General features: G+C 40.6%; 1 protein-coding gene across 9 annotated transcripts in view; it reads right to left on the reverse strand.

Moving 5' to 3' along the window:
* Window positions 1–14,901, reverse strand: part of PDLIM5 (PDZ and LIM domain 5) — a 142,484-nt gene that overhangs the window by 76,388 nt on the left and 51,195 nt on the right. For all 9 annotated transcript variants that reach the window (XM_058804166.1, XM_058804168.1, XM_058804163.1 and 6 more), the window contains one exon: window positions 4,624–4,775. In XM_058804166.1, the coding sequence (XP_058660149.1) occupies window positions 4,624–4,775 (152 nt within the window). The remainder of the gene's footprint in view (window positions 1–4,623; window positions 4,776–14,901) is intronic.

Here is a 14,901-nt window from a genome sequence, read left to right on the forward strand (position 1 = left end):
CTCTCACTTACCCCATCTGAAATGATGAGAATTTCAGCTGCCCTTAAGCTAAAAGCCTAGACTTCATGCTTCCTGAAAAAAAACCCAAAAAGATAAGGGAGGACAGTACTACAAAGATTCATACTCAGGCAGGCAGCTATAACAAATGTCATGGCTTTTAGTTTATCAACTGCAGAACTCAGCCCCATGGCTCATCTAAATTTATCTGAGCCCTGTAGGACATCAGGAATACCCAGGAGGCCCCAGCATCACCTATGACACTTGGGCAACCCCATGCTTTGAAAAAGTTTAGGAGAAAAAACCCACCAAGCCCATGGCCATCACTGAAATTCATCTATTGCTTTGTAGCAGCTGTGTTCCTCCACTGAAGAGCTGCAATGAGACCCACAGGATCTGCTCACTGCCAAATTACTGCACTCAGAATTTTTTTTTCACCCAAAGAAGCACTGCAATATAGCAACAGAGGAGTAAACAACCTGCAGAACCCTCCTTTCACTTCCCAAGCCAAGCAATCTCAATGCCTTTTGTCCTACCTTAGTAAATTCATAGACAGAGTGAAAGCAATTCCTTTATAAAGCAAACTATACCCATGCAGATATGTTTTACTAAACAGAGAGATAAATATGTTCCCTATCATTATAGGAAAAACAACACCCAAGACTTTCCATCTTCACAGGTATCATGACCTCATTCATCTGTAGAAATCCACAATTCCTTATCCTGCTCATTCCAAAAGAATCATTAAGGCAAATCTCTGGAGAATAAGTCCCCAAAAATAATATTTTAAAAATAGGTGGTGGCTTTTAGCTGTTCAGCAACTTAGAGATTTATTTATAAAAGTCCATGCTAAGTTACTGAACTTGAAAATATATCCAAAAAGCAAGCATCTGGTTTCCATCTGTCCTCATGGGAAACTGGAATGGCTTTAGATGAAAATGAAATATTGAGGTGCAAAAGAGCAAGATCTCAGAAAGGAAGGGATGAATAGAAACAAAAATTGGAGCGGGGAGGAGATTTATCAAGAAGCTAAAATCGCAAGTTACAAAATAAAAAAAAGAGAAAAAAAGCCACCCTCCATATGAGTCACATAATGTTGCAGTTGAGACGACCAGGATACACAGAGGATCACGAGACAATGCCAGAAGGCTTCAGCCCATACAGAGTAACACCACACCATTTCAGAAAGCTGCAAGCATCTGCCCTTCTTGTCCTTCAGGCCAGCCTTTTATACCCCTCCTGTTGATGCCATGCCCCTGTGTGCCCTCTGTTCCCTTTGGTGATGGGTCAGTGCCCCTGGGCACTCCATGGCTCATTGCTGTCAGTGCTGCTCACCTGCTGCTCACAGCTGCACCCATGGGGATGAGGCTGGACACAGCCCCACCCCAATCACCACAAACTGTGTGTGCCTACAATATAATATGAAAAATGAGCAAATAAATGCCTCCATTCAAATTTCATCTCAGACCTGAAAAAAAGATATAACTTCTGTACTAAACAATGGGACTTGTTTACAGAACATATTGATTTTAAAGACATACACCTGAAAATACTTGCCAACACATGCAAATGTTAGGCACCTACTACTGCACACAGGGCTGGGAAAGCACAATTTTGTCCATTGGTATTTGAGCAACCTTTAAGCAAAGTCAATTTGCAATTGTGTCAGCTGCACCTCCAGTTCCTTTCCAGGGCATACAACAATTCCATGTTTAAAAAACGTAGCTGTGATACTGCCTTACATGGAACAAAGGGAAGCTTTTATATGCCCTTCGAATATTTTGCCAACATTAAATTACAAGTTACAAAACATCTAAATTGGATTTCCACAAGGGGTACTTGCATATTTGCCTACATAAATATACTGCTTTAAATCTGTAAGTAAAGGTTTCCGAGGCAGTACTTTAACTATCCCTTCCAACCTCTCAGACAAGCTACTTCTTGCCCCTTGTTTAGTTTCTCTTCATTTTATTTTTTCTACTTTGCACATGAAGAAGAGAGGAAGCCAAGTGAAAACCTAAATAGGTTAACTATCAAGTTAAAATATTTATAATAAGGAATTTGATAATAAAGAATTTCCTCTCTTGCCTTTGCCATAGACTACAGAAGTTTCCTTTGTAGCTTTTAAAAGGTGAAGTGTCACCATGCCCTGACCACTGTGCAAACTGGGGTGCTGGAGTACATGCTCAAAGTAACACCACTAACCATCCAACCATTGTGTTCTTTTAAAGCAGCAGCAAACCAGGGCAGTATCTCAGAACTGATGGACTCTTTCAAAACTAACCTCAACATCCTTGTATTGTAGTCCAAACTATCAGCAGACTGTGTGAAAGTAGATAAAATCTCAGAAGTAAAAATGAAAGATAAACAAAAAGCAGTAATAGCAAAATAAAATATGTCTTAGATTTTCCTATTCTATGGCACCAGCCCATATTTTGAAGGCCAGCTTTGCTTCACATTGACAGTATCTCCTTAATCTTGCATGTGAAGAGTAACAGTTTAAAATATTTTATTTCTTTCTGTTTCATTTTGAGAGAAGAGGCAGGAACAGAAGAATATAATTATGGAGAACACTCGATATTAAAATGGCTTATCTTGCCACCCTGCTTATACTCTCAAGGTCCCTTCCCACGGGCAGCCATCATCTCCAGTTAGCATGAGTCAGTCTGACTCCAAGAAGCATCTTCTTCCAGGCTATAAAGAACAAATAAACAACCAAAGCAGATCTGTTACAGAGCAGGGCAAGGAATTTTCACAGGCAGAGGAACCAGGAGAACACTGCCTACACCTTTGGTTTCTTGGGATACATGCAAAATTCAAAACAGCTTAGACCATGAGACTGCAAAGCAGCAGAGCCACAAGACACATCTGTCACACCCCCAGATGCCAGGACCAAGGCTATTTCTTTGATCACTGTTAGTCTGATCCGGACTTAGCCTTCAGCTGTCAGGTAGCCAACAGTGGTGAGTCAGATGCTACACTAAGTGGGAAGGCTGAGAACAGCAGGGGATCAGGCTAACTCATGATTAATCTGATTTCCAAACCACTCATCTCCGTACCTAACCAGAAGCAGCCTCAGACAAGTTATTACCTGACTGGGACATGCCTGCCATGCCTGTCCTATATCCAATATTAACCCTGCCCATACAGTTATGGTGACAGGAGAAAGTGGGCCAACCCACCTGCCTGTGACTCAGTGGGTCCTGGCAAGTGCATTTCTGAGCGACCTGCCCGTCTCCCTGGGAGCCAGAAAAGCAAATGACACACTAGATACAACATGTAGTTCTTCTAATGAGCTGGTATAATACCTGTCTTTCACCAAGAAACTTTTAATGCCACCTTTACAAGTTTCACTCAGGGAGATGCCCTAGGCATGAACCACACCACAAGGTACTCCCTTCCTCAGACTGAGCAAAGGGAATCCCTTAGTCAGGGCAGCTAAGCACAGAAGCACAGGACAACGGGGAAAACAAGAAACAACAAGCAGTGCTGAACTGCAGCCTCTTACAGAAGAAAGCACTCCCACAACCATTCAAACACATGGCACTTAGGGCTGGGAACAAGCACTGTCACCCTGGAGATGGATGTTTGTCAGATCTGCAACCACGTCACCTCTTTTTATTCTAATAAATACTGATTAACTCGCTGAAAGACGCAGTCCTCTCATTAAGGGGAGGATAATTTGCCACAAAAAGCAGTCAGTAACTGGTGAAGAGATATGGTATGGACCTCAACCAACACTCACCAAGGAACTTTGCACTGCTGAAGGCAGGCCTGAACAGCAGTCATGGCCTACAACTGCTGTTGTTTTCTTTGAAAACAAGAAGAGATGCTTTTCCCTACGTGATGGATTCACAGGCCAATCTCCTCCAATATGTTCACTCACATCACTGAACAGCAGTCTTCTAACAAAAAACATTTAGCCCTAGGAGGCTTTTGAGAACTGGAGGAACTTATTGCTTGTGCTGCTGCTCACTCTACTTCAGGTTCAATAACCCATATGTGAGCACCCTGCTCCCCTCCTGCAGGGGAGCTCCAGGCTACACCAGAGATATGCAGAGATTCAATAAACTCTATGGTTTAGTAATGAGACTGGGCCAAGCTGTTACTTCTACAGCAGGCACTTCAATTAGCAAAGGGAGGCTGCTACTTAGTGACATGGTAGAAATTACATGGTGGAAACATCTCCCAGACTCTGAGCAGAAGTATTTTGATCCATTTAGCTCAAGGGTTAACTATTTAAATCCATCATTCTGTTAGCCAGTAAGAATGGTGCTGTAGGACTTGACCCAAGAAAATGTTCCTAGTCACTTGAGGGAAGGGAAAAAAGCATTAATAAGACCTGCTTTTAAACAGATTAATTAAACAAAACTGAAACTCAAAAGGAAGAGGAAATAGAATAGGTGACAAAGCTGGAAAAAATCTTTGTCAAGCCACATAATTAACATCTAATAAGTTTTCTAAAATGCTGTAAATCAAGACAGATTACAGGCTATGGCAGCATATCTTTCAATCACTGACATTTAACTCCATAGACTTGGCCAAACCACTTACACATTTTTATCCTCCAAACCACTCCTAGGATGATAATCAATTCTCTTCAAAAAAAAGAAGAATCTATCTTACCTTTGCAGAGTCATGTTCAAATTGCCTGTACATGCCTTGATCTTGTTTTGTGCTTCTAGATGAGTCATGCCATCCGTGCTTATGCCATCAATGGTGAGAACCACATCACCAATCCCCACATGTGCTTGGGCTGCCTTGCCACCGTCATTAAGCTGAAACATTGCAAGAATGGTAAATGAGAAACTTGGACGGTTTTTGTTTATATTGAACACAAAATCACAGTGTTTTATTCACAGTGCTGTTTCATGCAAAGAGAAAAACAAGGTATCTTTTCTCATTTGTGAGTCCTGTGAAAATTGCTGCAATAGCCATAGGTATTCATTCTTATTTCACTTCAATGACAGGAAAGAACTGCACAGTATAGCCTCCTTTTCAAAAACAAACTCCACTTCTGCTTTGCTGGCTGGAAGCTATGGACACTCACAAAGAGACACAAGCAGGGACAAGCATTCACAGTTTTCTGCACTCCAAGTTCCAGCCGCCTTTCTCTTCATACATGAAACTTCCGAGGAGAGAGAAAGGCTATAAACCAGCTTTTTCCAATCGAAGTTTTCCACTTAATCTCTTCAACATTCATTTATTTGTCAAAAACTGGTCATAAGCAGGGAAGACTCTCTTAATAGTGAAGCCGACTTTTCCCCAGCTACAACTACCAGAAAGTCAAAAGTTCAACATCACAGACAGGCTGCTTGCAAGGACATTGTTCTGCCTTTCTCTCAGTAGGTTTACAGGCCCCAGTGACCTGCAGTATATTCAGATCACGATAAGAAAAGTCTCTTGAGAAGTCTAACTCTTTGATCAAGGTCACTGCCAGAGTTCAGTTCAACTGCTTTGGTCCACTTGAATGAAACAATATTGCAACAGAAACCTCTGTAAAGTTCACACTATTGGCCCCAATTGAACAATAAATCAATCTTCTCATCTGATGCAACTGAATTTCAACTACCTTCATTCCCAAGAACAGAAACAGAAATTAAAGTAACATAAAATAAGATCTATGCACTGATTTATGTCCCTGGTCCTCAATCTTCTAATTATTTTATAGCACGCTGAAAAAACATCCTGGATGGTGTAAATTCCCTCTATGTTTCCAACAGCAGAGAAGTTGGAAAAAGCAGTCTGCTTACAGCAGAGATATTGTAGCTGCTAGTGCTGTGTATGCATAACCTCCCAACTCTGTCCTCTGCCTACAAGCATGAGTCTATTCCTTGAAGGAATCACTGCTTCTAGGGAAGTGCTGCAAACAGCACAATTACTTTATCTTCGTTTCCAAAAGCAGAATTCACCTTGAGCCAAAATGGTACTTTAGCACATGACTTGAGAGCTGGTGGTGTTCAGCCAGGAGAAAAGCAGGCTCAGGGCAGACCTCACCCCTCTCTACAACTGGCTGAAAAGAGGGTGTAGTGATGTGAGGGTCAATCTCTTCTCCCAGGTAACAAGTGACAGGAGGAGAGCAAACTCAAGTCACACAATAAAAGGTTTAGTTTGGATACTAGGAAAAATTTCTTCATGGAAAGCATTGTCAAGACTGGAAGAGGTTTTCCCAGGAAAATAATAGAATCACCACCCCTAGAAGTGTTCAAAATATGCATGGATAAGGCACCTGAGGACATGGTTTAGTGGTTAACATGGTGGTGCAGCTACCTTGGTGGACAGCTAGTGACCCTTAGAGGTCTTTTCTAACCTTGCCAATTCTATGATTCTATGACTTTTCAAAGGTGACCCAAAGTAATGTTTTCATCTCCTCTGTTTTTTAACTGCCCCTGTTTTAGTTCATACGGTAGGGACCAGGAAGTTTTGGTTCCTTGTTACTTTACAGCAACCACCAGTCTATACATCATTAACTTCAGCAGAAGTGAGGTTACGTTCTTGAAAACTGCCTGTGGGTAAAGAGATGATAGTGCATGAAATATGAGGGGCTCAGTCTTTGCATTTGTGTATGGTAAAGCTGTGGAAGGTGTCCCATCAGCCTTCCTGATATGGTTAAGGCTTTCCTAAAATCCAAGCAACTAGCATTACATGACAGCTGTGACATGTATTGGATGGCATCTGAAGACAAACACTTTAACTGAGAAAAAAAGTTGTGTAATGTTGCAAGATATATGCAAATGCAAAACTCCAAAAACATTATCGTTTGACAACATCTAGACTAAACCCAAGAAATTTAACATTCAGTGAATCACTGAATTTCAACATCAACCCCATACTTGCTGATTGCAGTATCAATCTTAAGCAGATAAACAACAGGGAAAATTTGCAACAAAATGAGAAAAACTCTCCCATCTGATGTTAGCCTGGTGAAAGACAAGGCCTGCAATCAAGGAAGACTTGTCATATCTTCAGAAAATAGCATCCAGGCCCTCAGCATTGCAAATCAATATAGCTATTTTAGCCAGAGTTGAAACCAGAGGGTGCTAACAAGGAAAATATAGCAGAGAAAGGAAGTAAAGTAAGAGGCAAAGGAAAAAGAAGATATCCTCATTTCAGAAAAACTATTTGACTTGCCAAAGTCATAAGAATTTCAAATCGTATTGTGAATCCTTTGACAAAAGGATTCAACAAAAAAGCCAAAAGTCCTCCAAAATTGGGTGTTCATACCCAAATTGTGAGTTAAGAGGCCTGATTACTATAAAACACCAATCATGGAAGCTCACAAGCATATAGAAAGCTATGACCAACACAGCTATTTATAGGAAAGCTCCTCAAACCTTTGGGTGAGGGGTGGGACCTGCCATAAACAGATCCTGCCATAAACCGATATGTTATAGCACGCTGACATTTGCCAGCAAGGTCTGGAAAAGGGAAAGGAACGTAGGGGTGCTAAAAGCTAAAGGTCAAATGGATCGCTGTGATTTGTGAATAAAATTTAGCTTTCTCAGAACGTGTGCAAATGCACATGATGCTGACATGTTGTAATTTGTGATGAAAAAAGAAAAAAGCAACCTACATACTGCCCAGGACTAACTTCAAAAGCCAGCTTCAGGATAACTATATTCATGGAAGGGTGGGTGGCCTTACCATCCCCAGACACGTAAATGAAAACAAATTTCTTAATTAAAAAAAGAAAAAAAAGCCAAACATTTCTGTTTAATTCTAGTGACCAACACATAACAACCCACAACCAACCACCCGACTTTCAAGAGGTCATTCTTAAACTGTTGCCTATGGGGATGAAAGTCTTTGCAAGTGCATGTGGGAGACTGCTGTAAACACATTTCAGTAAAATCACAGGATGAAATTTCCTAAAAATAGGTCCTGAGAAGCGTGATGTCCATGGGTACCGCTGTACAGAGAGAGAACTGGTTATGCATCAGAGGTGGAGCTGTCAGAGATGTATTGAAGGAAATTACTGGACAAGAGTGTGAAGAACTGCACACACAGGATGCTGGAGTAGTAATCTCCTTATCTAGACAGAGTGGATAAGACTTCTAAGTAACACCTACTGATTCTGAATAAGAGATGTGAGTCACTAAGCAGGAGAGGTGAGGTTGATACTCCTAGGAAATCTCAGCCAGAGCGTGAGTATTCCCTGAAAGTACTGGTCAGCTGTTTCAGCACAAGCTGATTTCTACTGAGCATTAATCTGGTTATAAATAAGAAACCCAGCCCAGTTTGCTAAACCGGCCTCTGGGCTGACTGACAATAACATCTCTCCTGAAGTACAAGATTTCACTGATTCAGAGTCTAAGGGGCTTACAGATTAGACCAGTGGCTGTCTAGACCCAGGAGGTTCCAATTGCCTATAAAAGTAAGCACCGAACAATAAAGCACCACACTGTTTTGCTGATGACCAAAGTCTGCCAAGTGGGCTGTCTCACATGCATGACCACCAGGTATCAGTCAGCAACCCTGGCTTCTGAAGCATCTGTACTGAAGTGGGAGTGAAGCTACAAGGGCAGTTTTAACCCCAGTGCAAGAGGAATATTATCACAACTATATAAAAATAAGCATCTACACTGAACACAGCAAGAGGAATTCTATCAGTCAGCAACCCTGGCTTCTGAAGCACCATCCACTGAAGTGGGACTGAAGCTACAAGGGCAGTCTAACCCCAGTGCCAGAGGAATATTATCACAACTATATAAAGAAAGAAAGCATCTACACTGAACACAGCAGGGGGAATTAGAACATTTGAAATAATTAAGGATCTTTTTCAGACTGCAGACTCTGGGAGCCTCCCTTTTGACACTTCTTAGAGGCTGAACTATGCATTACCACAACAAAAAACTGGAACACATAATGAAGACAACATATACCAAACTGTATACACATTCAACCCAAAACTGCATAGATATTCTGATTAGCTGACTCCATTCTGAACTCCACCCAGAATCTCATCTGTGTTTTACCTTTTGGTCCATATTTCTTGTTACAAACTCAATTTATTTTTTTCCACACAGATTTAAAAAATATTCAGCAAATACAGAAGACATATAAATAACATTTGAAGATCATATATTATCACCTACAGATTTATCTCACTGTTTCTTTTTTTTCTGTACAGGTGATTTTTTCCTTAAAGTGCAAATTTAACCTTAGGAACATTATCCTGCATCAGTGACCCATAAAGTACAGAGTTAGTTATCTGGAAAAAATGGTGACCCAGAACATACCTTTATTAAATGCGTCTGCATCACCATATGGAAACAATGCAACAGGAGAAGAGTATAGCAGTAAAATATGGAGAAGAGTATAGTAGTAAAATTACAAAACTGGCTATCTAATAATCCAACTAACCTCCAAGCACTACAAATATTCTTCAAATCCTTGATGGATCTGTTTTAATTCTGTATTTATAGTATGAGGCAGGTTTTTTAAGTCAATCATGAATTAGAGCTACAAAAAACCCCACTTTTTTTTCTTGATGTTACACCACAGACTTGAAAGCTACAGAACTGCAAAACCAGGAATGTTTCCTCCTACTTAATTCCACGTCTCTCTACTCTGGAAAACTCATTTGGAGACTGAAGGGGAGGCGAGCAGGAGAGGCATTTCATGACCAGGCACCTGCTGAGGCCATTCACCCCCGCAGCCCCCAGCAGGAAACCTCTGCCCCTCCGCAGTCATCAGCGACAAGGAGGAAAGCCAAAAACCAGCCTGTGCCATGCAGGGGTGCACGGGATGCTTTTTAACACACACAAGGGAAACCACCCATCTAATGGAAGATTTTTTTGTTTGGCAAAAAAAAAACCTGAAAAATAAAATATTGTTGTTCTTTTGGTTCTCAACAGCAGAATTCCAAAACCAGAAATATTGTCCAAAATCACATTCCAAATGGAAACAGAACAAAAGTAAAACAGTTCTTGATCCAGGATGGATGGACTTCAAAATCAAAGATATAAAAAGTAATCTCAGCATAGTACTACAACTCAGGTTTTGAAATGCAAACAGGCCAGAATACCCTGGAATACAACTGTTTTATTGAGCTAAATTTCAGCCCGCACACTATTTTGTTTTGCAATAACCAACAGATTTTTTTATCTGTACTCTGAAGCTTCAATTAGATATTTTGAACAAGTCTTTCCAGGGTAATTGAATGTGTGCACACATACATGCATCTATCTCTGAATCAATGTAATTTGCGACCCAATTAATTTCTATTTAACACATAACCACCTATTTCTCCCTCACATGACTAAGAAGAAAACTTGACAAGCAATTCTTCTTTGAGCTGTCATTATTTTGCTTTTACACAGTAATAAATTAATTACTTAAATTGCAGTCACTCATAAGACAAAGGTCCACTGACTAAAGATGGAGACTGCCTTCTGTGTTTTACAAACTGCTTGCCTTGAATCCATGCTAGCTGCAACCACGTTGTATGATGGTACATCACAATGACTTTCCAAAGAAGCTGTTTTGTACTCAGACAGTAAATAATGTTCTCCCACTGCCCAAACATCCTTCAATGTCATCTGCAACTTCCTCTGAGAATGTAATTCATTGATCCTGATTTAAAACTCCCTGGGCTAGCTGATATCCATCCAGCTTGATTTTTACCTCTCAAGCATTTGATCCATAGTTGGCTGTAGCAATTCAATTTAAAGTCATGAATAATCAAAGCAGAAAGCAACCAATGATCTTTGTGTCATTACCATTCCAGCTTCTCTTTTAGTCTACATTTTTCCCTATAATAAAGTATTTTAAATAAGTAAAAGCCAAAACACAAGATACTCATTTAGAGAAAGAACATTACCGAATAACTTTGCAGAATCACAACACAAGCAAAGGGGCAAATTCTTTTATCACACAACATCCTGCCTTTTCATACCACAGGGCTTTATCTCCTTGCTACAATACACTTCATGCTAATATTTACACTCATTATCTGCCACTACTTTGTTTATCCCTAGCTTTGTTTCACCTGACCAAAGTATCACCTTGCAATGATAATCAGTATTTTAACAGAAAACTCATAAACATTTGTAGAGCTAAAAGTAAGCTAGAAACGCCCCTTGGTGCATTAATGAAAGAGAGGAACAGACACTCACTCCAAAATACAAGGGGGACACACTAATGCTCTGCAGCAGCACCAACTCCATCACAAAAATTGCACATCTGACCTGACTCGTGCTCCCCCAGGACCTCACAACCCACAGAACCTGAGCATGGAACACTCAGGGCCAACACTGACCACCACAAGCACAAATAGGGTAAGGCAGTGCTCCAGCATGATAAACCTAAATGGGATGGCTCACCAAAGCCCTTCTTCACCTGCCTCCCTGATGGGAAGGAAGCAAAAACCTACACTCCACATTCCTGGAATGTCGGGGACACTTGAGGTCCAGCTTAAAACTTCTGCATGAGGGGAAAAAAAAGGCATGAGAGCACCTGCTCTTTGTGACAAACAAGCTTCCTCTGCACTCAATGGAAACTGAGAGCTGTATCGTGTTCCTCAAGCCTTTACTACAGCAATATTATTCACATAGCCAACAGATTAGCCAGCCAGCTTTGATAGTCGCTTCCAAATCAAGAACACACATGCCAGTTTTAAAGTCCAGATCAAATTTATACAGCTGAGTTATAAGAACTCTAATGCAGGGTTTGCTGTGGAAAGCGCTGACACAAGCAGCTATAAAAAGGGGTTATGAGGCAGTCCTCTAAATAAGCTAAAGCTTTTCCCCAAACAAAGCAAGGATCAAAGTTAGCTTAGGTCACAAAACCTGTCTGATTACCAGAGTACTTTGCTATGTACCACCACCATGAAACCCCGCCCTCACCTTGCTCCATGTGGCAGTACTCCCACTTGCTACATTTTCCTTTCCCTCCTTTTCCTCTCTGTAACTTTAAAGGTGTTTTCAGACTGATTCATAAAGCTGTAACCTAAGGCATGCACTGCATAATCATTAAATATCCATTAATGTATAAAGAAAAAAAAAGTGTAAGACAAGTACAAGCCACTGCTCTTTGAATGGTTGTAGACCCCAACAGCAGGCTGCATCCCAGTCCTGGTGAGAGGGCTGCCCTTGCCTCCTGGCCTGTCCTCCCACATTCCTCAGGTCTGCTCCATCCCTTTCCCTCCATACACAGCTCCACTGCTGTGATGCAGCAGTGACTTGGTTGAAGCAGACCCAAACCAGCCCTTTCACTCATTACAGCCCAGGGGAAAATAGGGAGAGCCCACAGGCACCCATTCATTTTGCCAGCAAAGAACCACAAAACCATCTCTCATTTCATTCTCAGTTCTGACAGCAGTAACCCTGACAACAACATATATTTTAACGTGATTGAGCTGTGAATATCTATAGTCCCACATTCAGAAATTATGTCAAAGAAAAACTAACAGTTTGAGATTTCCCTCTAAGCAAACATGGCTGCGCATGCCTGTGGGTTTATATTCTAGGAAAAAGATTAATGGTTTCAACCCTGTCCTTTTTCCTTAAAATTCTTCTCTTACTGTATTACAGCCTCTAATATTTATCTACTGTCTTCCACAAAAACAAATAAACAAAAAACCACCAAATAAAACCAAACTAATTTTGTTTTGGCACTTTAAATGATGTGTTGCATGCACAAATCACTCATTCTATTTATCCATGCATGCACTTAATGTGGAGCTATGCATCTACAGAGGAGCATGAGAGGACATTGACTACTTAAAACAGGAGAGGCACCACATAGCTTAGATCACTCTTACACACGATTGGGTTGATGCAGAAAAGGATCCAAAAATACACATTAGGTTACGAAGAAGAGTAACTGCACCATGTACTCTTTTGTTTTTCAATCACTTAACACCATCTGTTAAGTGGTTAAAATGTGCTCTTCAATATGCGCTCCTCTATTTTTCAATCACTTAACACCAAACAAATGAACTTGAATGCCAGTAGCAGCTCTCAGCTTCCCTCTCCTGTCCCAGAACAGGTTGCCAATAAGTAGGAACAGGTTCCACATGCCAGTGCCAGAAGGATTATTAACTGGTGCCACCTCCCACTTGTCATGGCTTGACTGATCATGGATTCCTCGCAGCTCTGCTCTTCCTTGAGCAGGAACCTTTGCTACCTCTCCTCCCTCCCTCACGACAATCCAACTGCTGCAGGATGTAAGGAAGCAGAAACAACTTCAGAAAAGGTTCCTTGTATATTGGACTGGATATTTAACATTTGACAGAATGCCACTATCTCAGATTACTGCAAGTCCATAAGTAATTATTAGAAAGTACAATCCCTGCTTTCGACCCTGCTGATGTGAAAAGGAAGTAGCTAATTACATACAGTAATCAGTTCTGGGACAACTCATGTCTTTGACATGCAACTTAAACATTTTATCCAGGTACTAACACACAAGTTAAAATGTGTATTAATTGTGTGCTGGAAAACACCAACTGGAATTCAAAGGATTATTAAAATGAGTGAAAAGTCACACTCACATCAAAGAGGGATAAGGAAACTATTCTGTTCAAGTGTAGCTCTGTTGGTATGTAACAAGACTAAGCATCTGGTCTTGCTTTTCCAAGCCACTAGCATTCAGGAGATCAGACATGAAAAGACTGCCACCAAGATAGGGTGGGCAATAACTTCTTGACTAACAAGACATAATTAATGTTCTGATTTGGAGAAGAAATAATGTCACAATGACAAAAAACAAGTTGACAAAAGGACTAAGGAAAAATAATTCAGACATTGTGACTAGAATCATATTTGCAGGAAGCACATGGGTGATTCCAAAAAAACTTTCAAAAATATTTTTGAAACACTTGAGTGATGGAAAACCATTTACAGTCATGTGCCAGAATGTCTGAAGATATTTAAGACCCTATCATCCTTGAGAGAATGCTTAGCTTTCACTAAGCATTCTCTCAAGGAGCTCAGTTGTGTTCTCATGCTGCCAGCATGCCTTAAGAGCCCTATTTATTTTAACTGGCTCTCTTCTCTCTGATGATTTTTCTTCTGTTCAGAGAGTTTACAGAACTGATCCAGGTTCCTCCCTGGGAAACTGTATGCCAATGGGTAAAAAATACTGCCTACTTAATTTTTCAGAGACAGAAAGAAAACGGAAAGAAAACTTAGCTAGAAACACAACATAAACTTTGTGTGGCTGCTTTAGCTTTTGGGACCTGCATGTCTCTCCTCCAGGAGTGGTTAGTTTTGGGGAGTTTGGGGTTTTTTTTGGACAGCCACCACAAATTAACTCCACAACTAAAGAACATGATTTCTTAGGACTGCCGAACAGGCAACCCCTCAGGAGCCGCTTGATTTGTACCAGAACAGAAGCTTCAAGCCTCTCTCATTTGGAGCAAACAGTTTGAAAGCTTACTGAGTTTTATTGCTGGGCCTCCCAAACAAACACAAAGCAAAGCAGAGTTAGTTTTCTCTAAAGGAGCTTAAGTATGAAGCAACAAAAGGGACTGAGCTCAGCTACTTCCAAAGAAATCAATTCCCATCCTGTAAAGCCCCTACATATGACAATGTCTGCAGAGCATAAAATGGTCTATGTCCTCCCTTCCCAGACAGTGTTATGTTTATTCTTTCACAGATGATAAAATTAGTTGAACTAACTGAACATCCATCTCCTCATTAATCTTAGTAGCCAAATATGTGTCATCTTGTTTTTATAAGGCTTTCAAGGTCTATGATTTAGCTCCTCTTAATGGGATATACCTTTTATGCATTAAATGTGATGCAATCACCCCAGGCTTGCCAGAACATCCAATTTAGAAATACAAATAGCACAATATATTATACTGTGTAATTTAAAGATACATTTATTTTTCTTTTCAGTACCTCTCCCAGGACAAAGAGCCTTGTACATGGCAGCAACAAGAATGAAACACAACTA

Source organism: Ammospiza caudacuta, chromosome 4 (genome assembly GCF_027887145.1).
Source record: "Ammospiza caudacuta isolate bAmmCau1 chromosome 4, bAmmCau1.pri, whole genome shotgun sequence".
Classification (NCBI taxonomy): domain Eukaryota; kingdom Metazoa; phylum Chordata; class Aves; order Passeriformes; family Passerellidae; genus Ammospiza; species Ammospiza caudacuta.